The sequence below is a fragment of the Egretta garzetta genome, unplaced genomic scaffold (genome assembly GCF_000687185.1).
Source record: "Egretta garzetta isolate BGI_Z169 unplaced genomic scaffold, ASM68718v1 scaffold291, whole genome shotgun sequence".
Taxonomy (NCBI): domain Eukaryota; kingdom Metazoa; phylum Chordata; class Aves; order Pelecaniformes; family Ardeidae; genus Egretta; species Egretta garzetta.
Genome location: NW_009258783.1, coordinates 1,399,122 through 1,425,167, shown reverse-complemented (window position 1 = coordinate 1,425,167; position 26,046 = coordinate 1,399,122). Strand labels below are relative to the sequence as shown.

At 42.9% G+C, this 26,046-nt stretch overlaps 1 protein-coding gene across 1 annotated transcript; it reads right to left on the bottom strand.

The window, feature by feature from the left end:
- Nucleotides 1-17,897: 17,897 nt before the first annotated feature.
- Nucleotides 17,898-25,971, bottom strand: ECHDC3 (enoyl-CoA hydratase domain containing 3). Its single transcript, XM_035889175.1, has 4 exons — nucleotides 25,845-25,971; nucleotides 23,336-23,433; nucleotides 19,914-20,114; nucleotides 17,898-18,356 (listed from the first exon to the last, which is right to left on the bottom strand). Exons 1-4 carry the CDS (start codon nucleotides 25,915-25,917, stop codon nucleotides 18,027-18,029), a joined length of 702 nt encoding a protein of 233 aa, XP_035745068.1. The 5' UTR covers nucleotides 25,918-25,971; the 3' UTR covers nucleotides 17,898-18,026.
- Between the last annotated feature and the right edge of the window lie 75 nt (nucleotides 25,972-26,046).

Below are 26,046 nucleotides of genomic sequence, written 5' to 3'. Positions count from 1 at the left end.
ACTGCTGCCGCTCTCGTGCCAGTCCGATGGCTTTTGTGGTGCTGTCAGTCAGGTCCGTGGAGCGATCTAGATTAAACCAAACCAGACAAGCGGGCATGGCGCAGATTGGACGAGTGGTCTGCGAGGTGGGTAAGAAATCGGCTCACAGGCCACGCTCGGAGGGTGGTGATCAATGATCTTTACTTCGACTGGCAGTCCGTCACAGGTGGGGCTTCCCAGGGATTGACGCTGGGCCCCGTGCTGTTCAACACTGGATGATGGGATTGAAAGCACCCTCACCCCCTTTGCTGATGACATTAAACTGGGTGCTGAGGTGGACGTGTCAGAAGGGAGAGTCATTGTACAGAGACACCCAGAGAGGCTGGAGGAGTGGGCTGGCAAGAACTGGGTGAAATTTAACAAAGCCAAGTTGCAAGGTTCTGCACCTGGGACGACATAACCAGAGAGCCCAGTACAGGCCAGGATCTATGTGGCCGGGGATCAGCCTTGCCGAGAGGGACCTGGGGATGCTGATGGACAACATGCTGAATGCGAGTCGGCAGCAGCAAGGAAGGCAAATCAGGTCCTGGGCTGCATCCGCAGGGGCATTGCTAGCAGAGATGGAGATGGGATCATCCCGCTCTACTCAGCACTTCTCAGGCCTCACCTAGAGTACTGTGTCCAGTTCTTGTGTCTGCAATTCAGAAAGGACACGGACAGACTGGAGAGGGTCCAAAGGAGGGTCAGTAAGGTGATAAAAGGGCTGGAGAACCTGCCCTATGAGGAGAGACTGAAAGAGTTAAGTCTTTTCTCCCTGGAGAAGAGGAGGCTCTTGGGGGGCTTCATCACAGTATTCCAGTAGTTAAAAGGCTGCTACAAAGAGGGTGGAGGCTCTCTCTTCGCAAGGAGCCACATGGAGAAGACAAGGGGCAATGGGTACAAGTTGCACCAGGAGAGGTTTCAACTTGACACAAGAAAAACATTTTTTAGAGTGAAAACAGTCACTCACTGGAACAACCTCCCCAGGGACAGGGTAGAGTCCCCATTACTGGAGATTTTCAAGATGTGACTGGGCAGGGTGCTAGATAATCTCAAATAGGCTCCCTTTCCCACAAAAGGCTGGACCAGATGATCTTTTGAGGTCCCTTCCAGCCTGCGCTGTTCTATGATTCTATGAACATTTTTGGAAGGAGCTTATATCTCTTTTTTACCCAGATGTTTTTGCTTTTAGTTAAGAGTGTCATGGGACAAAACCAGGTTGAGGGAGACAGATACCAACCTCTGAAACCAGATCTGCTGCTCTAGGGACAGGAATTTGGAACTCCAAAAGTGGTGACCTAAGCTCCAAAAGAACTAAAACTGTTAGCTTTCTCAGAAGAAAAGGTTGGAGGTTTAAAACCCCACCCTCTGAGATGCAGAGAGCAACTTTCATTCCTCCCCTGGGTGATTAGAGTACACGTGTGGAAAGTGAGAGGTGAGTTTGAGCAGTCTGATGGTTCAGAGACAACTGAGTCTCCTAGACTGATGCTTCATAGACAAGCACTTGAGATACCATCACTTGCTGTAAAAAATGGCCAAGATAGGATCTGTGGAGAGCAGAGACAGCCCGCATTTATTGGGCACTCTCTAGGAACGCCTCCAGCATTTAGTCCTATTGGCGATTAAGCCAGAAGAATTTCTAATTACCAAGTTATGTTCTAACTTAATTGAGAAATAGCCCTGAAGCTGCTGCGGCCAGTGCCGTTCTCTGTACCTGTACAGAAGCAGAGCTGGAGGCATTGAGAGCTGTGGTCATTAACTTCTCTCCAGCCAGCCTTCACAGCCTTCCTCTTGTCTTCTGGATCCCCAGATTCACCCCTGCCCCCTTCTCTCTTCAGTACCTTATCTCCTTCCTATATTGCTGAGGCCACCTCACTGTCCCCAAGCCATTCCTTCTGCCTCTTCCACCATCACCCCCATCCCACCAGTGTTTCTTGACACCCCCCCCCTTTCACCGGAACTCTCCATATTGCCTTTGTGGCTTCCTACTGCCTTCTCTCTCCATCAAGCCATGTCCCTCTTCCTTGCTGGGGGCTCCAGAGCCTCATCTGATAGGCATGCTAGTGAGTTGTCTAGTAAGTTGGACCTAATTTCTCTCCTCATCTTACTTTTGATGTTAGTGCACCTCACTGCTGAGACAAGATTTGCAGGTATGAGAACTCTGTAGAGTAAGAAGTTGCCTCATGAGTTGTGCTGTCCTTAGGGTTTGTCTGCAGTTCAGCTGGGGAGAGAAAGGGGAACTGGGGTGTATTTTTGGCATTCGGTACCTCAGTTGCACTTAAAATTCTAGTTTTGGCTCCGAAATCCTTTATTGGATCTAATTCTTCATCTTTTCCTTCAGCAGATCCTACTTTTAGAGCAAATGCTTCCCTTTTCCCATGTTTTGTCTGTTTAGAGGGGGGTGGGACTGCCTTCTACTGGTTTTGCAGTATCTGGCTGAAAGTGGCCCAATTTTAGCAGGTTCCTGTAGCATTAATGCAGTAGAAAAGCATACCTAATAGCTAATGTTCCTTGGCTTCTACTATTTAAAATTTATTATTTTTCTGACATTTAATGATAGTTTGTTCTCCCGTACATCCCAATGAGTATAGACAGCTAGTTATTTTCCGGGGTCAGCGAGTCTGAAATGGATGCAACTTATTTTCCTGTGGGGAATGGAGACATATGTCACTGAATTGAATTAAATGTTAATCATATTATTTCCAAAGGGGATGAGTGCAAGTAGAATCAAAGAAATATAGAAGATGATTTATTCTAAAAGAGCATAAAATACATATAATCAGAAACAAACTTGTCTTTTTAAATTGTGAGGTTTTATGGGGGTTTTGTTTGGGGTTTTTTTTCTTTCTTTTTTTTTTTTTTTAAATTTCTGGTTTGATTCCTGTTAGAACCGAAAGCTAGTTCTTCTAATGGTGTTCCATTGGCCCGTGACATAAGTCTGGATGATCTTAATTCCAGTTCCCAAGGGCAGGGTGTCCTGTCATACAGTGAGCTGTATTTTGCATTTGAGCTGTATTTTCTGTTTCAGCAGAAGTGAATGGTTTTTGGAGGAGGAAAGCATCATGTCTGAGGGGAGGACTTGCCGTTGTTACCCAGGATGTTCTGTAACTGTTCTGGACAGGGATTCTGCTAGGGCAGTGGGCTCTGTCCAGGGTCAGCTTCCAGTCAGTGGAACAAATCCTGGTAATTTCATTAGGAGCCAAATCAGGCCTTTACTAGATCAAGAAAGGGTTTTAGACCTCTATATCAGGACGTAGATGGACTTTAGACATTTACATTTCATCTGCAATCCAAACAAATCCCTGCTTATCAGCCATCTAAACTGCATCTGCCTTATCTCTGTAGGTGCCTCTTGGTTTGACCTGAAAGTTCACTAGATGCCCATGCTGTGTGAGGTGAACAGAAAATTTCAGCACAAACTTAACCTTCTTCAGTGTCGGGGCTTATACATTTTCCATCCTTGGTGTCACTCAGGCTCAAAGTGTCCACAGTGTGTTTGGGGAGACTCAGTGATATTCGCTTATGAACTGAGTTTCTATGTACTGTACCTTCGTAGAAACTGGACTGGTGAACAACCTTCGTGGCTCAGAAAATGAAAGCAGAGCTAAAAGCTTCTAATCAAGGCGTTACAGCAAGGGGATGAAGGGAGGAAAGAGGGATGGAAGTCCTCACCTCTAGAGCTTCAGGGACAAATCATGTATTTTACATTGCCGTCGACGGATTAAAAAATTCCCTATTGTGGCAATCCTCTAATCCCACAGGACGAGGCTATTAGAGGATAATCCTAGCCTAAATTGCAACCCTACGCTGGAACATTGGTTCTCCTAATGCTGCAGGATACAATTACAGAGCAAGGCCTGGAAACCACAGCCTTTGTTCTGCCTTATTGCTTAATTGTTTAATGAAGTATTCACTTCATCTAAGTGAGTGCTTTGTAATTTTGTGCTTGCATGCAGCTGGCAGTGGCAACAAGCAAAGAACTGGCTTTTTTACAGAAGAATTTGTTCTCTTGGTAAAAGAAGGTACCATTAAAGATATTAGGCTCTGATAGTAAAGGATTGGAGAGATCTCCACATAAAAGGGAAATCTCACCCTTAAAAGTGAGGAATGAAAGCACATTTGTTACTGCTTTTTTTTTTTTCCCCTTTTCCTCTTGATGCTGTGCAAAGACAGATGGAAGAGCTAGTGTGACAATTAGTACCAGATCTTGCACTAACAGCTCCGACTAAAAAAAAAAGGTATATCAAAACAGGCTCTTATCAAGATGAGAGCAATATTCAGGCCCTTAAATAAGTGCAAAGTCACTATATAAAACTGCAAAATAACATTTAAAAAGTTTATTTTAAAATCTTCCATGGGTTTCAAGAGGAAAACAGTGACCTTGTTCTACTCTTGAAAATATTCCTATGCTCAGGATGATGTGTCAGCCTCCAGCTCCCAAGGCGTTCTCTGGTGAATGCCCAGTGCTCAGAGACGTCAGTTCCCTACCAGCTACTGCTAGGCAGCTCTGTACCTCCCAGCATTTCGGGTGTTTTGATCTTTTGAAGCATTTATTTCTCTTTATAACTATAGAAGGAACTTAGACAATTAGCTCTGGGCTTGGATATCATTTTTGGCTGGGGAGCTAAGCTCCGGACACTGGATATCAGGAGATTTGCAATAGGCTAGTGAGAGAATCTGACCCTGGGAACAGGAGAAAATTGTTTGAATGCTGCAGGCTTTTTTGAGTTCCAGCCCTGCAGGGTCTCTTGCAAATGCTAAATACCAAAGTAACATTGCCAGTCTATAATATCGAGTCTTTCTTTAATAGCTAAAAAAAGAGTTTTATGAATAACACCAGTACAAACAGAACAGGTGGGGTCACCTGTGCACTAATCCCTTCCGCTCATACCAGCCCTTGCCTCTTGGGATGTAACGCCTATGGATACTGTGCTGGTTCTCGCAAGGAAGGGTGCTGCTTCCCTGAGACCACATTGCTAGAGGAAGGCAGCAACGAGAGAGGTGGTTTACAGCTTGTTCACTTGTTTCTTTCCATGCAGACTCTGCTACAGGTGCTGTTCTTGTGAAGTCCATGGAGTGCAGATGATGGGAAGGAAACCATCACGCAGTGGCATTTGGCACATCAACAAATGGTATGGTATAGGGCACCTGTATCTATACAGTTGGTAGATGTTAATGCATTGCTCTTGGCCCAAAAGAGGTGACAAATGCATGGCGTGTAACTGTTCCATTTTAAAGGAAACAACCCTTTTGTTTGTTGGGATGCTTTGTAACTTGTTTTCATGAAACTACCATTTTCAACATCATTTAACAAACCATTATAGGCCTTTTAATAAATTATGGTCATTAACCTTGCCTAGGGTAACTGAGGGCAGGATTTTAATTTAGGCAGTAAAGAGTCTGTCCTCTAGGCCTATGTTCAAGATCACAAGAGTTTCTGAGCCAACATCAATTCAAGGACCAACAGGAACAGAACTGGCTCATGGCCATCTTTTGTACCTTTACAGTGCTGACGGGTTCCTGCCTGTGCCAGTGTACAGAGACTTCTCGGGCTGCTTTTGTCTGTGCTCACTCCAAGCTGCCTCTGTGACCTGTTCTTGCAGTTGGAAGAGCTAAAGCACGGGAAGACCCTGGTTCCTTTGCCTGTAAGGACATACCTGCCAGCTTTTCTGTAGGGAGTTTCCTGCAGAAGGGCTGACACAGAGGCAGTGATCTGACTCAGGGCTGCTGGAGGCACCTCCTAAAGAGCTGTCATGGAGTAGCCACAGGGCAGTCGTGAATCAGTTCTGAGCAGTCTCATTAGCACCTGATTTCTTAATGGCATCCTGTATATACTTACATTACCAGCTATTTTTGTATCCTCTATGCAACCACTGCCTTAGCAGGAACTCCCTGCCCACATCAAAGAATGCGTTTTTTTTCATCTATATGGAAATCCTAGCATAAACCCTTTAAGATGTAAGTTTTTAATTAAGAAGAAAAAAAACCCTTTGCTTCAAATGGATGTTTAGTACCTTTTTCTAGAACCAATATTTTAGCTTCTTTGAAGAAAAGATTTCAAAAAAGGTTGCAAAAATATTTCTTTAGCACATTTTCGGCTTAAAATACTGTCTTGCCAGGTCTGTTATAGCTGCTTATCACTCTGCAGTAACATTTGCTTTTTGTTTCAAAGTTTCAATTGCTTGCTTTCAGTGTTATTACTGGCAGTGGCTCAATTTCTGTGGTTACGGATAGCCATAGTCTGAAATGGTTTCTCCGTAAACCAGCTTAGCCCTCACACTGAGCCAGAGAAGGATCGAAAGTAGCAGAGAGTAAAATAAAGAGACGGCACAGATCACCTCTGTCTCAGCTGCGTAGCAGCACAATTGTACAACAGGACTGAAGGCTGTCTAGTGGAAAAGGCATCGAATCATGACTGTCAGGGATGACTCCAGTCTGAGTGGAGCCTTCGTAGTAAAAACTGGTGAAGCAGTTAAATCACATCTTCCACCCAGCCTGCTGGTGAGAGTTGTCCAGAAGCTGCTGGGCACAAAGCTGACATAACCTCCACCCCATTACCACAGCTCCTGGAGGTTTAGCCTGGGCTGGACTCTGCTTGTCACCTTGCACGCTTATCGGTGTGCTTGTTGACCTAGCTTGGGTTCACTGCATTCCAGAGCTGGTCACTGAATGTTGTTTATTTGAATTCCTCCGCAGCTTCAGCACAGCCTGGTAGACTGGCTCTTTTGATGTTTGAAGTTACAGGCTTGCCTCACCGTGGTGACTTTGAACAATGTAGACTCATAGAATTGTTTAGGTTGGAAAATACCTTTAATGTAATTGCTCCCCATCCTGCTCCTATAGTATGGGAAATGGGGGAGGATAGGTTAATTCAGGCTGATAATCAGTGTTCCCTGAAATTCCAGTTATTAATGGTATCATTACGGGTGTTCACGCTTTCTTACTTCTCATGAAGCCAGGTGTAAAGCTGAAGCTCAGATATAGAGACACCTGGTATTTGTATTCTTTAATATTTACAGTAATCTAATGATTACCATTGCAGACTCTTGCAAAGTGTTCACCTGCCCTGAGGCATGGAATGACTTGGCAGGATATCTGCATTACAATTGGAATATTGTTCTTGCTGGGAGAAGACTTGAGAGAATATTTTTACTTTTCAACAGCTCCTGCTATGCCTTGGCATTTACAGTCCATCAGGACTAACACCTTCAGCAGTTTTCTTCTCTACCCAGCAGACTCTGGGCCGGCAGTGTGAGACGTGCATTGGTTCATCACCAAGCTGTGAGTAGCACAATTGATTGATTAGTTTTTATCATTCACTGCTTCTACTGTGTCACAGAGAACATTATAACTTCCTTTATAGGTGCGGACTTTGAGTCACAGAGATGGTGTCACTTAGTTCACCTGTTAAGGAAGGTGGAAGAGGCGACACCGAGATCCTGGCTGGCTGAACTCCGTCTGGGAGACCCATCCTCTGGATTGCTACCTACTCCTGAAAATCTGAGGCATAAAGGCATGATTTTCATACTCTGCTCACCTCTTCTGCCTGGCTTGCCAATCCAGTCTCCTGGAAGGTCTTTGTGACTCACTTGTTTCCTCCAGAACCTTTTACCAATCTACACAAACTCATTTGGATCTAAAATTAGAACTGCCTAGGAAAGCCAGACCAGCCAGGCTTTCCCAAACTGTGCTCTGCTGAGTGGTGCAGGTCCCCAAGCACATCTGCATTTCTCACAGGTGTATTTCGTAAAGCAGAACAAGGTCTCCTCTTGCTTCCAAAGATCTTCCTAGAATTTGGTACCTAGTTGCCCATCTTGACTATTGGATTGCAACTGGTCCTCCAGTGTAATCAGTGAGGATGCAAAGACAGGGGCTGCAGGGAGAGTGGGAGAAGAGAGTTTAGACCCATGACTTGCCTGACTTCCAGGAGTACTTTTCTCACACATGTTGTTCAGAGAGCTGCCTGTTTAAACCGGTGAGCAGTCAAGTAGAAAAACAACACCAGCAGAACTGGCCTAACCAGGAATTGCTTCAAAGACGTGAGCTGTTATTGCCCTCTGCTGACAGTTTGCTATATAGTGCCATCATTTAAAAAATTAGGTATTTTCTGCTGTACCACAAGCAAGCATTTCTGAGGATCTGTAGTAAACTGAAGGACCCTCCCTCAGAGATTTTTGAGGTTTATTGCTTGAGTTTTTTATGTCTTTCTCACTGTTGTAACTTAGATGCTACATACCAATCATCCCTCAATAAAGATGAGTTGTGCAAGGCACTGAGTGTACACATAGTGAGAGCAAATTTTCCCCTGGAGAGCTTGTGGTCTACAGAGACAAGACAGCTAAAGCATAGTGAAAAAAAGAGAATGATCAGCCCCATTTTACATATAGGTCACTGAGATATTGAAAGATCTAGCTGAGCCCACAAAAAGGCAGCTCTATTACCCTGCCTGGAAGCTGTGGTCAGATGAATTCAAAGCAGAAATAAGCCACAAGTTCTGACTGGAAGGATAATGGTTTGCACTGTTGGCATCTTGGGGTTTTTTTTCTTTTTTTTACTTCTTTTTTCCTCACAAAGTTAGATAATTCCTTAGCTCAGCCAAAGTCGCAATTCAGTCAAATACTGTATTGGGGTAAGCAGGCCAAGAAGAAATGACCTATGATAAATAGGAGATTGGACTGGACAGTCACGGGTTTTTTCTGCTTCTATCAGCTTGCCCAAGGTCACACTCAAGTACTGTGAGAAAGCCAGGAAGTGAATCCAGTGCTCGGGTTTTTTTTTTTGGTCCAGGACTTAGGTATCTTTTTTTCTCTTGTTTACGTTTCAGAATTATCTTCCAAATGGCTTACAGGAATGTATTTAAATATTATAGTGATGCACGGGACAGAAAGGTCTAGGACATTTTAAGGTTCTTTTTAGCCTATGAACTGCTACTGAGCTCTTTACCAGGACTTTTGCTGTGGTAAATTTACTGTTTGGATTTTGCTAGTTTGGTAGTTGTGAGTGCTGAATAAATTGGTGTTGCATTTCAACCATCCAGTGCCTCATAAAGGTTTCAGGCTGTCCATGGAAATATTCCTGGATTGTCTGCTCTGAATAAAGGCTCACGTGGAAAAAGACTAAAAGCTTACAGGAATATCCACAGACAGCAAACAGAAAGGACTTGTTATCTTTGACAACTTCCATTTTACCATGCTGAATACATGGCAAGTACTAACTGTTTTTTCCCAGGCTATCTATCAAACGTATATAGAATTATACATGTTCTTTTTCCAGGTTAAGTGAAGGTGGCCCATCCACCTTTCCCAAGACTGGTTGTAATTGTCTTTAGCAGGTAATTTAGCGTGATACGTCATGATACCCAGCCCTTGATCCCCAACATACTACCACGCCCTGCCTGTTCCACCTCTTGGCCAAGTTTTTGTCACCACCGCACCACACAGGGGGGGTCCCTCCACCTTAATTACAGAATCAATTTATTAACAATCACTCAATAATATGATTACAGAGTTCATACCCAATTCGGACACCTGATGCGATTTACCATACCCGACAGGCTAAAGTCCTTGGTCTTTCGTTCCCAGCAGGCTCTTCACCTGCGTTCTGCCCAAACAGTTACTCAGTCCCGACATGGTGGAACCTTGTCCAGGACCTTTGGATGGCAGGCTGGTGTTGGAGCCCAGGATAAAGTCGATGGTACTGGCATACAAGGGGCCAGAGGCCCAACCGGTGAGAGTTCCCTCGCCTCTCTGTTCTCAGCCCCTCCCCTGGCACAGGCTGATGGTCCCGACATGGTGGAACCTCGTCCAGGACCTTTGGATGGCAGGCTGGTGTTGGAGCCCAGGATAAAGTCGATGGTACTGGCATACAAGGGGCCAGAGGCCCAACCGGTGAGAGTTCCCTCGCCTCTCTGTTCTCAGCCCCTCCTCTGGCACAGGCTGATGGTATTGCCTCTGAGACTCATGGAGGTGGGAACCTCATGCACCTCTGAAAATGGCCGTGTAAAAGGATAAAAGTCTACTCTTGCTGCCAGACAAATGCTATTCCCCAACTCAAGCAGCAGAGGCTTCTGATTTCAGCGATTAAGACCAGTTTCCAAGCCCAGCTAAGGGGAGGAGACATCAGCATTTAAATTTCTGAACTGTAGTGGTGTCACTGTATGAAGTAGGTTATAGCAATAACAATAGCAGCAGTAATAATAATTAATAATATTGAGAATTAAGAATAACCTTAGGGTAATGAATAAGGGGCTCATTGTCCTTGCATGAGTATTCTTGCTGGTCCCAATGCAAAAGGGGCAATCTAGGTCAGTTTTCCAGTCCTCTGCACAGGTGCTCTGTAGAGTATCTCAGTATTTCTCCTGTAGGGCCTTCTTTCAGACAGCCAAGTTCTTTCCTTACCCTGCTCTTTCATCTGTTCCATCTCTTTCATTTCTTACAGGTTTTGCATTAAAAACTCCACTCCAATATTTATGGCAGTGTTACCCGTTGTTAAACTGTGATATGTGGTATTTTGTAAAGCTTTCCAGATTTGTGTACTTACATAAGAATCTCAGCATTCATTAAAAAAACCTCAAGGAGGGAGAGAAAAAAACCAGAATAGACTTCACACTGAGGACTGAAAAGCAAAAAAGCAAGAAAAAGCACACTAATTTAAAAATATTTTCCATCTAATCTAGTGAGATCTTGACAGAGAAGGGAGGCTAACTCAGAAGTATTCACCATGTCTATATTTATACTGTATCCTAACACTCAGACTAGAGCTTTTTGTTACACAATTAGCTCCCTTAAACAACAGATGATAAAGTTTTAATGGCATGAAGGGTATACTTCATTAAACAGGTACAAGAAACAAAATATTCCTATCTAGACTGAAGACCACATTAGGAGAATGACTTCATGTGTTCATTTGCTTTCTCCTTTCCTGATGTTCCATATACATTTTACTAACCCTTTATTGTTTCTTTCAAAAAGCATCACTCAGTGTCTACACCAAGAATGATTTTGGGCCAGGAAGTGGAGAAGACCAGAGCTGGTATATATCACATTATCCTTGATGTTGACAGTGGAGAGTTGACAGGGAAAACATCGCTCATCTTTCCAAAAATGATTTCATCCACTGTAATTGTTTATAGGAGGACAGCTCTGAAACAAAACCTGAGTGCCACTTTGGAAGACCTAATGCCTTCTCTGTCATCAGCAGCTGAGGCAGCCTGAATGTCAACATTCTCTTATTGCAGTTAATTTATCCTTTAAAACTCCTTCAGAAAGCAGACTACGGTTGGAGCTTCTGCTCTCTTAGACATGGCCCATTACATCAGACCTCATTGACATACAGCTCTAATGAGCCAAGTTGCAGATACAGTCTAAGACGTCGCCATCCATACCTGTTCTGCCCTTCCAGGAGGTGACTTTCCTTCAGCAGAACCGGTGCGTGAGATCAATACCTATATTTGTACTAAGTCCAACAGGTAACTTGCACTGCTATGAAAGTTAGTTTAAAGAGTTGGTTGTGTTTTGACCCAGGCTACAGGAATGTTTCTTATTTTCAGTTATCTCCATGGCGCTACAAGTTTTGGTTTTGGCAGGCTGAAAACACTGTCCTCCCTAAGGAGGGAAAAATAGTCTCTTGTATTAAGTAGCTATGAACAACAGTAGTCATGAATCGAATCCATGAATCCGGCTTAAATTCTAGTAATACAAATGCAATTTCTTATTCTATCATTTTGTTTTATTTTCAATTTTTTCTCTATAACAAACATAATCAATAAAATATACAATAACCCTGTGATGCTCCCACTATCACAACTCCAACATACAAATATTTAAAATAACTATTAACGTTTTAAAAGTCGTATCATGAAAATTACTGCAGTTGGCCACATCAAAAGTTAATGAATGATTTTCCCCTTTCCAAATACACAATGGTATTAGGGGTACACTTCTACTATTTTCCTTTTACAAAAGCTATGGGTTTGACAAAAATAATTCCTTAATATTGAAAAACAAGCAGCCAGGAAATGGTACATCATATAGTGGAAAGGGAGAAAGCTATAGCTCTGATGTTTTTTTCCCTCCTCTGTGAGTGTAAAACAGGATGGGCACGCGTTACCGAGTAGCTAAATTCAGAATTAGTATAATCGAGGTGCAATGCCAGTGAAATCAAGACAAATGAATCCTACTCATTGCAGTATGAGATTTGTCCTATAGCTTTAGGTCTTCATGGAAATTTAACCATTTGTCTATTCTCCTTATCACTTAGAGAAGGCAGCCAGCATTTCCACGGGATTATTTAAATGAAGAATTATTAGAAAATTTCACACCTACAGAGATAGATGGGTTTTACATAAAATCTCTGCTCTTTGTAGCAACCCAATGTGATACTGAGCAAGATAATAGTCAGAAAGAACATTGCCAGGCTCCTAATGAGAAACTGTTGACAGTAAAATTACCCCAACATTCATCAAAAAGCCAATAAATGTCAAGCATGGGGCCTTTGATGCAGTAGCTCATAATTCCTGTTCGGAAGCCTTTGCAGTCTCTTCAGGGCACGCAATCATCCTGCATTTCTGCTGATTTTACTGAAAACTTTGTTGCTGAAGAAGTACAAGGAGCAGGTGTCGGCATTCTGGATGCCACTGTTACAGCACCATCAGCTCACCGTGAGACCTCAGGCAGAGCACATTTGGCCTCAGTTTCCCCATCTGCAATACGGGAGTGGCAATATCGGGATTACCCAAAGGCAATTCTGTGAAGGACACAGCGTTGCCATCCAAATGCTCAGAAGTTGTGAGCTAGATGGTATAAGTTATGATGCTGACTTTTGCCAATGAGTTAGTCACATATTTTTAATGTTAAGTACGTTCAGCTTTTTGTGCCTTTGTAGTACATATTTTCAAGCTTTCTCCTCCACAGCTCCAGGAGATTACTTCAAGCCAACGCAAAACTAATTCTTACCCAGCCTGCTGAATTCTGGCTTGGGTGGCCTTAAGAAAACCACATGAAGTTTATATAAAAGCTTATATAAAGTCCCATTCTGTTCTTCGGCTCTGTGGAACGCAGAAGGTATGAACACCTTACCCATCACCCAAGTCCTCGGTTTACCTCTATCTTCAGCACAGATCCCCTAAATGATGTGGTGAGGCAGACTGTCACCTGGTCCATGAATTAGGAACAACCTTGTGCCAAGTGTTACTCTAGCTATCGCTGCACCCCGGCTTGTTTGTTTGCCTTGTTCATGAGGGGAGCCTGAAGCTACATCACAAGTGACATGATCATATCCTCCAGATTTTACCTATCTATGTTTTCTAAAATTTCCTGGTAAAGGCTCAGAGCTGTTCTTCTAAGGCCCCCAGGGACTTGGAGGTCAGCAGCTGGATAGTTCATTACATTCATACTGGCAATTCCTTGCTTGCATTATCTCAACCAGTTTCCATTCCAGCTGTTCCACTGTATGTGAATAGAAAAGGTGTCCCTGTCTGTCTATTGCAGTGATGAGCTGCATCCTAGAGGCTGTACAGAGATGGAGTCATACTTGGTTTACAGAGAAGGCTGAGTGTATGCTACATGCTATTAGGGCCACTTGAAACTAGGCTAATTACCTGGCAGACATTGCTGCAGAGCAGATTCTTTAATAAAAATAAATGGGGTGACAAGGGATAGGCTCCTTGCTATTTTGGGACAAACTGTCTCCTCAGGCAGCAGATAGCCACAGCGGTAAGGCTCCCAATCTATCATTTGGTTTGCTGTTTCTTGGCTGTAGAACTTAATTAACAATTCTGGAACCAGTCTGTTTCCCAGGAATAGCCTGAAAATCATTATATTAAACAATAAAGGCAGATGTGGGCAAAAGTAAAAATCCCACACAAGTCAGAAATGAAAAACAATGTTGCTTTTTCAATCCACAGGGGCCAGTGCAGGAATGTTCTAAAACCTGAAGCTTTTCTGTCTAGTGGTTCAAGCAAGAGGGAAGTGTTCCTGTGGATGTCACCATTTTGGGAACTGATGATTACTAATGACATAATTACTTTATTGTGTGAAATAGTACAAAGAAATACTGTGAAAACAGAGTTAAAACATACTTATAAATATTTTTTTGTCTTCAAGATCTGAAAGTACAACACAAACGTTTGTCATACCTGTGAATTAGTTTAAAAAAGACCATGAGCCTAGAAAAGAGGTGTTCTTAAGGATCCGAACTCAGTCGTCCAGAGTGCTGTGCCTCCTCCGCTTCCGCAGATTGGAACTGTGAAGGAGCACGAGGCATTGCGGTGTTTGGCCTTTTACAGGGGAAGCCAAGGATAAGGTAATACTCCTACCCTCTGCCTGTCGTATAAACAACCAGAACACCATTTCTGATAGTTCCCCTCCCATCACCATTTTGTCTCGCTAAAGTATGCCCGTTCTTAACTTTACATAGCACTTCCATTAATGTTAGTCTGCTCATAGCAAATAACACTAAGAATACCTATACATCTCTCTAGTATTAGTGTCTTATGAGGCCATTCAAATTCAATGAATCCATGTGCAGGAATAAGATGACCAGAATTTAATTCCATTACAGTATAACTATTTCAAATGAAGTAATTATTCTTTAAAAATGCAGATTTTTCTTCTTCAAAAATTATAACCAGGGGTTAAGAATAATGCCAAACGCCGTCTTGTGTAGATGGCAATCAACAGCAGAAGGAGAATTTCTAAATATCAGGAAGAATGTGCTCATCTAAACTATCACTCATGTTTTAAGATGGCCAGTGAAACCATTTTATTACTGCAGTTAGTTGGAAAGAGCACTATTCTGCAAAAATCAGATAATGTACTTATTTCTAAAAGCCTGGAACAAAAGAGCCAGTAGAGATTTGCTGAGTAGTTGCAAGATAGCCATTAAATATAAATATTTTTAAAAACAATTTACTCTTTCCTAATGCTTTTAGAGCAGCATGTGGGAACACAGTCTAAGTGCAGCATCTTACTGCATTAAAAAGGACAAGATGAAGGTTATTGGGCTCCAGATTTAACCCTTCTATCTCTTAACTGCTCGTAACAGTCCCTAACCTATATAAACTATGTGAGTTTATATAAAATTTACCCATCTTTCCTAGCAGTAACAATGAAAGTTTATATTTTTAAAACAACTATTCCTAATGGCCCACATTTTTCACATTCCTATAGAAAAACCCTATTTTTAAAGGTGAATTCATGTTTAAGTTTCCATTCCTCAAATTAGAAATAGCAGCAGAACTGTAAATTGCTTTCTTTTCATCCCGAGTGTGCATTATAGGTGGAAAAGAGAATTGCTTTGTGGGGCTGTATACGTATAAATGATATGAGTATTTAAATCAGTGGTTTGAACAAAATGTGTAGGCCAGTTAGAAAGAAGAGAGGCTGATTTTTGCTATGAACTATACAGGTCTTACTCCAGTATAAGGAATAACAGAATTTAATTCTGCTACTCAGGAAGCAAAGTGTCATTCAACCCCTTGATCCCAGCAGTGTACCTGGCAGAGTACAGCCCATCGCTACAACGCGGGAGGCAGACTGACTGAACCACAAGACCACTTCTCCTAACGGGGGGACAAGAAGAAGGCTGACACCGCCAACAACAGCCTTTGCAAGGCGGCCCTCACATTTAGGTCACTCTGAAGTAGACCTGCAGCAACTGCATCGCACAGCACTTGGCCTGGGCTTCCTCCACCTCCATACGGCGCCTTCATGGCCCAAAGACAAAAGTGCTGACTTGTAATTGCAGCAGTGTTTTTTGGTTCAAAGTGCCCAAAATAGCAGGCAGGCCTGCCAGCAGGGTGATTTTTAGCGTGGTGCTGAGAATGCTCAGGAGTGTTAGGCAAGGCCTGTGGCGATATTATCAGGGCACTGTGAAGGGCAGAGCGAGCCAAAGCTCATGTGGACTCATCCATACCACCTAGGAGTAATCGATCCCTGGAGAGAACTGACCAGGACTTTACTGGGTATCTGATTCACTCCAAAGGAGAACTGAGGAATGAACCAACACTCATACAGACAGGGAACCAAGGACACAGCAGCAAACATGCCTTAAAAACATCCTTCTTGATTTGTGATACTTCTGCATTTGGAGTTTTAGTAGTTGCAGGCAGGATTCATCTGATCTAACTCAAGACATCGAAGTTTGAGCGAAGCACTTTAGGCTACTTTTACCACCAACAAAGAAAAAAAGGCCCATGCATACAGTGATTCACCTGGCCTTTCTTAGATGCCTGTTTAAGGATGAGACGGATGAGCCTTCATGAACTGGCCATGTGGAATTTCAGAAAAAATGTCTTTGCTGAGAGGCCATCCCATGTTGATCAGCAGGGATTGATACCAAGGCTCCTATCTTTCAGTATTGTCATCAGTAATACACCCTCAGCAAAATTGCAGATGATGAGAAACTGGGGGAATGGATGACACACCAAACGGCCCAGCTTCAATCCAGAAGAACCATAACCTAAGGAGAAATGCAAGGTTCTGCACCCGGGTAAGAATAACCCCAAGCACCAGTACAGGCTCAAAGCTGACTGGCACAGCAGCAGTCCTGAAACTGGGCTTAAAGTGGATGCCCAGCTGAATACGAGCCAACAGCACACTCCCATCACAAGTAAGGCAAAAGCATCCCGAGCAACACTGGCTGAAAGCGGCTTGCAGATGGAGGGAATATTTTGTTCTCTGCTCAGCAGAGGTCGTGGTTAGGCCGTAGTTGGAATCCAGTCCAGTTTTCGCACAACCAGTACAAAAGGGATGTTGAGAAACCGGAATTGGCCCACTGGAGGGCTACCACATTGGTTATCTAGAAGACATGACCTACAAGGAGAGTGGAGGAAGCTGGCCTTGTTCTGTCTGGCACAGAGAAATCTAAGTGTGGTCTAATTGCAGCCTGTGACTGCTTGAGGAGAGTTACAAGGTAATGGAGCTGAAGTTTTCTTATAATGTCAGTAACAACAGGCAATGGCCAAAAAAAATGCTGCTTATTAAGAAAAACAAAGAAAAGAAAAATTAAGAAAAAATATTTCACCAGGAGGTTTGCACAGAACTGTAACAGATTACCCAGAGGAGCAGGAATGGCCAAAAAAAATGCTGCTTATTAAGAAAAAGAAAGAAAAGAAAAATTAAGAAAAAATGTTTCACCAGGAGGTTTGCAACTGTAACAGATTACCCAGAGGAGCAGCTGAATCCCTGTTGTTGGATGTTGTAAATGTAAATCCACAGCTGAACTGCTCCAGTTGTCGGTAAAAGCTCAGCTTTGAGCACAAGGATGGACTTTCCAACTAACACATCCAAGGTTCTGTGATAAACTGCAGACATACAGCCTGAAAATTACAGCTGGGCCAAAGCACTGCCAGGTGAGAATTTCTGCCGAAGCTCACAGGCAGTGGCTTTCACAGTGTGGCCTTTGTGAAACCAAACACCCCCAAGCCACGCTCGGCCTCACTCAAGTCAACAGCAAAATTCTCTAGAGCTGGGATAAGTCCTTGAACTGACAGTGGAAAAACAGGATTCTCCGAGGGAGCCAAACTAGTGATACACACAGTTCGTGAGCAGGTATGTTCATAAGGAGCAATGGACTACTGTTACAGGGTTTTGTCTGTAACTTATAAACAGTATTCTGGTATGTACTACCATCATCTCTGGAATGTGTCCAAGCCCTTTAATTCTCTATTAATAAGTGGAAATTATCATCCAGAACTATGGGGACAGGTACTGAACAGGGTTTTCTGAGTTCTCTCCCAGTCCCTGTGATTCCCTAAGTAACGTGGGACATATTGAACTGATTTCTGCGGCACAGAGTTCCTTCTAAAACCATAAATTAAATTCATTGCTGAAAAAACCCATTTGGTTTGATTTTTCATAACATTTATTATATACTCAGAATAGATTTATTGTGTCTTTGGTATATGTAAGAAGAGAAATTTAACTTGCAGTAAGAGCAAAAATGTAGTTCCCAAAGGCAACTGCGTGAAGAATCATAAAGCACAGCTAAGGTTAGCTTAGAAACAAGATTCATTTCTTCCCATCCTGAGAGTGTGACCAGACAGGCTTACGTTTCTGAATAAAGGCTTCAATACCTTCCTGCCCATCTCTCAGAGTCAAATTGTCTACCATGACCTGAGTAGTCATTTTGTAAGCAGTATCGAGGTCCTGTGTCATCTGTCTGTAGAAGGTGGCTTTCCCCAGTGCCAGGATGGATTTGCTGCTTTCGCATATCTTCTTAGAGATTTTCATGGTCTCTTCTTCCAGCTTGTCTTCTGGCACCACCTTGCTCACAAGCCCGTGCATTAATGCTTCTTGGGCAGAAAGAGGTTCACCTGTGAAAAGCATCTCTAATGCCACCTGAACAAGAAAAAATATTGTATTAAGTTAATTCAACTGCCTTATTGCTTTGATTTGTTTGGGGATTTTCAGCTTTCTCCTTCAAGTACCAGTTACTCTTTTGATAAAGGTGAGATTTAAATCTTTTGGCCTCTTTAACTGCCAAGGAAGTGTTAAGAGGTTTCAGCAAAGAGAAGGACTGGGTCTAAAGCTGGCCTTTTTTCAAATCTGCCCACTGACTGCAGCTGTCCTAGCCTGACACCTCTGGGTTTCTTTTCAAAAGCCCAGACTCGCTAGTGATTGCAGTAGGAATTAAGAGAGATGTGGATGGTCCACAATGTCAAATGACTGAACTCGGTATTTTAAGCTGGCATATAATGATAAATAAAGACTTACTATGTCAATGTGTAATTTTTAAAAGTCCCTGCCTTAGTTTAAGCTTGGTCAGGGTGTTTTAAAAAACGTCCTTCTTATAGCTGCATCCATTTAAGTCTCCTGCTGCTTCCAGCATCCTGTACTTGAGGTTTCAAATTAAAAAATCCCACAAATGTCAGTGACTATTCAATGTTATATATCAATAAGAACTTTTTCTCCATGACTCCTGATGCAATTGACCAATGCCCTGAATCATAAGAGCTGATTATGCTCATTAGTATCTTTGCTCTGGTAGCTACAAACAATGGCAACATTTCACCTGATAAAAAGTAAAATCAGTAATCCTGAGAACTGTAGGGAGTGTTCTTGCTACTTTGAAAAGTGGCATGGAGAAAAGTATATCCCACACATTTTAAAAAGGTAATCCTAGACCCCAGAAATACTAATTCAGAACCAGTTATAACTGTACATTATAGCACACTTGGAAAAAAAAAAAACGCATGGACAGACTATATTTGAACAGGATGGCCCTACAGATGGAAAATTTAAAGTCGGAGCTCTTATGCAGCAATTGGACTTGTGCAGTTAAGTCCTTGCACCTCAGCAGAGCCCTGCTGGGCTTGGAGAGTCTGTATGAATCCAGCTGGACCAGAACTTAGAATTTCTTTTCTCAGCTACGGAAGCTTTACAGATCGTACTATTGTTTATGCAGTGAGAGATGTGTAGTCACAATCAGTAGGAAATAAAGCAGGAAGAAAGTATAGGAGGGTTTTAGATGCTATTTAAAGCATCTTGATCTATACCCAGGCAGATCATGCTGGCAGTGAAATGTCACTGCCTGGCAAGAAGTGATACCTCGGTGGGACTGACATCCTGAACTTGCAGGGGTTTCCTCATCAGGGGACAACATCATTTGCTAAAGCACAGAGCTGTCTGTTGGAAAGGAAAGGGATTGCTGAGCTGGTGTGCTGCTGGTATGAGCTCATCCTGGTTGGAATCGCATCAGTAGGAAGCTGCTTTCCCTAAACAGAGTTCATCCCTTTATTATTTTTTCCAGTCCAAGTTATGAAGATGACTTGTGCAATTAAGTATTTTGAATGTTGTACTGCAAGAAAATAAAAGTTTAGGTAATGGAACTAAAACTGCTAACATGGGAACCTACTTCTTTAAAAATTACAAAGAGTATCTGGGAAGGAAGCCTACCTTTCTTGGAAGAGATCTGCCCAAGGCCACAGCTGGTGTGGAGCAAAACAGCCCGATGTTTACCCCAGGAGTAGCAAACTGCGATTTCTCACTCGCCACTGCAATGTCACAGCTTGCCACAAGCTGACAGCCTGCTGCTGTAGCCAAGCCATTTACTTTGGCAATCACTGGTACTGGAAGTTTCTGGATTAAAGTCATAACCTGCATGCACAAAAGAAAGTGGTCAGTTAGTCCCTGAAGTTTAAGCAGTGGCTGTTCTAAAACTTGCAATTGCTTCACACACCTGATGTGTGCATTTTTCAGCTTTGCTAATTGGAGTTTAGTAAAAAAGTAAGCTCTTTGCAAAACCTGTTTTAATGCAGAAGACCACTGCTGTTCCAGTAGCTGCTCAGCTGTGTTTATGTAGCATGAGTTGGTCCTGCTAACTCCAGTGGAAATGGAACACACAAGAACAAAAGGCAGAAACACTCGTTATCAGACCTGCATGGAGCCTGGGTGCCTCCGCACTGCAGGGCCAGCGTTCCTGGCTGTGGGAAGATGGGTATCTGAGACACATCAGCCCCAACATCATTTGCTCCATAATGGAAAACTGACTTTTAAATAAAAGTCTCTCTCCCAAGAAATTAAACCAGCCTATTGCTGGTTTCTGCATGATCTCAAGCCTGGGTTGATCTCACCCAAACACAATCACTGGATGTGTCTCTAGGCTTACTCTGCGTTCCAGGGAGAGACTTACCTGCCAGAAAACAATTATTCCTGCTTGCATTAGACATAAGATGTGAAACACACACTCTCTCTCTCTGATGATTCTTGAAGGTTGGACATCCAACTTCAGATAGCTGAAGTTAAGATGAATTTGTCTTAACTTTTCTAACTCAGGTTCTCCTTCCATACAGTGGGAATCAACAAACTCACCTAATTTTAATGCCTGAAGATATAAAATGCTAGTTAAATGATTACAGTCATTATCTGGATAAAAAGAAAAAATCTCATATTAGCACAGTGTAGCAAAATAACAATTTTTCATTTGCTACTTCAATTTCTCCAGTAGTTGAAGTCTAGCGAATTTTATGTTGTTTAGGTAAAATTACCTACATTCAGTTTTGACTTTGATCAGTCTTTGTCTCCGTCCTACCTTTGATTAAAAACAATTTTTCAGTGGATCTTGAGAAGCAGACAACGAAAGAGTAACAATACGTGCACATGTGCAGACAAACTACAGAGCGCTCTTGTGGTTATAGAAATTCAAAGTCAACTGCTTCTCTGAAAAAAAAAAAAAAAAAAAAAAAAAAAACCCAAACCTGGTACTTATAGTTTTGCATTGGAAAAGCCTCTGGAGAAGTGATATTCTCAGCTGTCTCAAAGCTGTACATGGCGAGTACTTAGTTCTCGGATACTGCATTATCTGGTATTGCTAACATTGGTATATGCATGGGGAAACAGAGGTGTAGCAGCTGAGATGATCTGCTTAAGATTACCAGCCCGCGACAGAGGTAGAAGCCAAGGTTCCTGAAAACCAGTCCAATGCTCTGGACCCCCTAGTCCACAATGCTGTAGGCATGTCATTTAGGGTAGGATCCGTTCTACTTAAGTACTGAAATTTAGAAAGACCTGATGTCATTTTGGAAGCCCTCGAAAGGACCTTTCTCTCTCTATTGACCAAAAAAAAGCAAAAGCTGATTATTCTACCAGGCAACTAAAATTTAGATATTAGTTAGGATCCTAAATAGAGCCTGAATTAATTTCTCTATTTCTGTTTGCCTGTAAAGTGCCATTATTATTTAACAGCAAGACCTTCTTCCTCCATGGGGATAAATAGTGAGTTGTGATTTATGAGAAACTTAAATCCCTTTAGGATACTCAGGTAGAGAGTTTAAAGCACTTATCACTACCATGAACATCAGAAAATGGATCACTTCAAGTGCCATTTCATCGCTTACATTTAATTTCTTCCTGAACTTGCTTTGCCAGTTTCACAGAAGCATTTAGCTTGGCAGTGACATCTTGAGATCATCAAGTCCAACCCCGCTACTCAAGTAGGCTTGGGTAGAGCAGGTTTTCCAGGACTGTGTCCAGCTATGTTTTGAGTATCTCCCTACCTCTGAATGTCATGGTCTCCAGAATATTCATCTGAAATCAGCACACCATTTTTTATTTGTAATAACGCTCCCTTACTAAACTTACTGGACACTAAGGCACCATTCTCACAAAGAAAGCTAGGCTTTTTGCTAACTCTAAATGCTGACATTCTGTTATTTTTTTGCTATTTCTCTTTATTAATCAAAGTTAAGCTTGCTATAGTACTCATTAGTCCTGAATATAGCCACAGTGCTAAGTATACATACAGGACAATTTAAATTCTTCTGGTCCTTAAAGTGAGAAATTTACCAGCTCTCGATTTTGCGCTATATGGAATAAGTGTCACATTTTTTTTCTGCCTAATCTTTCCTATTCTGTGACCAGGAAGCTGCATGGTTCAGTTTTCCACTGACAACAGACTGGTATTCTGCCCTGCAACTGCAAAATTAATATTAAACTATTGGCTGCTAAGCTACTGGGCCTTGGCTCCCTGCTGATGAAGGGACTAACCTGTCATTCAGTCGTATTTGTGCTTACCCCTTCGTGATCAGCATACCAAGATGAAATCCAGGCAAAGCTGCCAGGATGACTGCTCCTTATTACACTTGAAGGCCCCTCAGTGGTAACTTTCACACATGGCTTTTACAGCTTTTGTTAAATATGGGCTTGACAATCTGTACAGAGACCATTATTACCAGAGTAACTAGAACAACGGGTTTCAAATTACTTTCTATGGTCACACTGAGCAGGATTAGGGGTCAAATTCTAGTGCTGTTACAATCAAAGCAGGTTTTGCCATTCTCTCCAAAGGCTCCAGGATTCACTTTAACTTCCCGACCTCTGGGTCTGTGCCTTTGTCACAAGAACTTGTATGGTCTGCTGACTGGGCAGCCACCACGTCAGAGGTCTATTCAGGTCTTACTTTCACATTGCCTACTTGATGTTTAAGCTGGTCTTGACTTATTAACTAGATGCTGGGAAAGAACATTTGATCACCAGTGATTTGAAGATGGTCATCCCTAGGTTTCTAGGAAAGACACTGCCCAAATACTCAGCTGCAAGGAACACGGGCTAAACTAAGGAACATGCCATGACTGTACCCATTGTAGACGACATGCACATTGGCATTCTAGCCCTCTTATTTGCATGTAGACAAATTCAGGGAAAACGTAATTTTACCAGTCTCAGGTATTAAAATGGCAGAACAGCAAAAAATAAAGGAATCTGGAGCAGCAGTCTGTGCTTTAGCTAGCAGATGAGTAATGCTGTCCCTCCTTAAACCAGCATCATTGCTTGCTTTTAAAACCAGCCAAAGGGGGTGGCACTTAAGAAGAACTGCTTACCTCTGCACATACTTCAAATACTTGGGAATGATGCTTCACGTCATCTTCACTTGACAGTTCCTTTAAATCATGTCCGGAACAAAATACAGGTCCTTCAGCTGCAAAGAATTTCAGGAAAAGTCTGTCTGAATTAATCAAGACACCAGGGGTAGCGACATGTCAACGCCCCAGTTGAAGGTATGCCAGTGAGATGTCAATGGTCAAAAATGAGCTTGGGGAGGGAGTTTTACACAGAGTTCCAAAATACTGCCTTCTGGGTTTTGTAACAACTTCACATTGCCACAATGCATCATTGAACCACGGTAACGCCCATAAACATTTTAAAGGCCTAGTTTTACTTCCATTCCAAGTCAACTCAGCTAAAAATGAGGCACTTCACACCTCTGAGCCCAGTTTCTTGTAAGGACGCTGTGCTAACCAGCTCCTTGGTACAATGTAAACTAGTCAGCTGGAGCAAGGATGGAGTGCTCTGCTCTCAGACTAACAGATACGGTTACTCCCTCCTGACTGAACCCAGCATTAATGATTAACTTTTACTAAATAAGCATCAAGATTTTTGTGTCATGGCGTTCAATGCCACAGTGGGAAAAAAAAAAAAAAAAAGAAAAAGGGTTGTTCTGCTGGAGGAGAACCAGAAGGGGTTTGGGGGCATCTTTTCCTCCACTGCTAAAACTGTCACCTAGAGAATCCCCAAAAGCACATCCAGGGTCTGGGCAGCAAAGGAGCAGGCTTCTGTAGACCTAAATTTCGGATTTGCTCGCCTCCAGTGGCAGCTAAGATCAGAACACCCTTCACGGGTACGCTATCTTTACATCAGTATTGCTTTGTCATGAGGATATCTGCCATAAGAATAAACCAATTCCATGCTTCTGAATCCTTCAGAACTTCCCAGATATTTGTAGGGAAGTGACATTCCCAGCTACAACTATGCAGACACAACCTTACCTATGCATTTGTTTCTTATGGACCAGATTATTATTGTGGCACAGTCTATCCAGAAATAACCACACAATTAACATCAGGCAGCTCACGAGATCAGCAATACATATCTGGAAATTAATCACATCTGCATTTGTGCCTCACTGAAGACAAATCCACTGCAAAGTCTGCGTTAAAGACTCGAAGCACTCCCTAAGAAGTCTTTTCTTTTCTTGAGATCTCTTCTTTTGCATTCCTTTCAGCTAGGGAATTCAACAGGAACACGCAAGACTGTTTTAAACTAAAACAAAAAACCAAATTAAATCGTGCTCGCCAACTCCCAGGCTACTGTGTTCCCAAGGAAGAACCTGAAGTGTTTCACATAATTTTTAACTGCTGTTTGAAACGTTGAATATATATATTTAAACCCACCCCTGTGAAGTTAACTTACTTCCACGCTCGTGTGTGTGTTCCTCTACGTACAGGGAACAGCAGCATCCTAAATTAATAAACCGATTTCTCCAAGATGTTTGGAAAGGGGGCAGAGGAAGATTATCTTAAAATAGCAGGGGGAAAAAAGGATGGCTTAAGAACAAGTCAAGTTTCGTTATCTTTCAGAAATCTACAGGTTAATACCTACATGGAAGAAAACTGTAACCGGCTCTGAGAGGTAACGTTTTACATCTGCAGGTTTCGGGTGACTGCTGTGTCGATATTATGGTTTCTCCCTCATCAGAGTCTTAAAAACAGTTTTGACCAACCAGTGGCAAAGATAACGAGGCTGATCCTGGCTTAGAGCAGGGAGACAGAGCACATGGTTTGCAGAAACCTCGTGAGCCCTGTTTCCTACCATCTCTACCTGACACCGAAGGCAACGAGCGTCACAGCAGCTCGGCCTGTTCCTGCACGGAAACCTGCGTCTGGGAAAGTTACTGCTTCAGTTTGATAACCATTAGAAGCCGGGTTTTGTTCTGTTTAAAAGTATTCTTTACATACAGTTTTCAAACCAATTATTTCATCTACTGATTGTTTTTACAAAAGGAAAAAGCTTATCGACTCCGTAAACACCCTGCATAATCTGGCTGAAATACTGACGTTCTGAAACGTGTTTCCGCACGGTTTCTTCTTGGACATCTTAAGTGTCAACAAAAAAAAAAAAACAAAACCTGAGTCAGTTGTTAATGCTGTGTTCAGGAATGAGGGGCGAAGTACGTGAGAGTGGAAATTGGGATAAGTATGATGGAACGGCATGAGGGAAGGGTCCGGAGGGTGATGGCACGGGCAGGGTGCCCTGGCCAGCTGCACGGAAAACACCACGCAACTCCATTCCCGCACCATTTTCACAGAATCACAAGGGTTGGAAGGGGCCTCGGGAGATCACCCAGTCCCACCCCCCTGCTAAAGCAGGGTCACCCAGAGCAGGGTGCACAGGACAGCGTCCAGGCGGGCTTTGAATATCTCCAGAGAAGGAGACACCACAGCCCCCCGGGGCAGCCTGTTCCAGTGCTCTGTCACCCTCAAAGTTTGGACCCCGTTCTCCCCCTTTTTTTCCCCCCCCCCCCCCCCCGTGACCCTTGAACGCCGGGAGTACCTGAAATGATAATAACGCGGAGGTCTTGGCTTTTGACGTCATGCAGCAGGTCCTCCCGGAGGGACCGCAGCATGGAGAGGGACAGGGCGTTTCTCTTCCTCGGGTTGCTCAGGACGATGTTTCTGTGAAAGCCGTTAAAGGCGACCGGGGTTACCACTAAAGCAGGCAGCGAGCGCCTCGGGGCCGGGCCCGCAGCGGTGCC

Bases quoted from the DNA above. Each gene is read 5' to 3' on its own strand.
- ECHDC3 (XM_035889175.1), bottom strand. From the start codon at position 25,917: ATGCTGCGGTCCCTCCGGGAGGACCTGCTGCATGACGTCAAAAGCCAA. The intron at 23,434-25,844 runs GTACTCCCGGCG...AATTCTTTGCAG, and splicing joins CCGCGTTATTATCATTTCAG to CTGAAGGACCTGTATTTTGT. The intron at 20,115-23,335 runs GTAAGCAGTTCT...TTGTGCATGCAG, and splicing joins TATTTGAAGTATGTGCAGAG to GTTATGACTTTAATCCAGAA.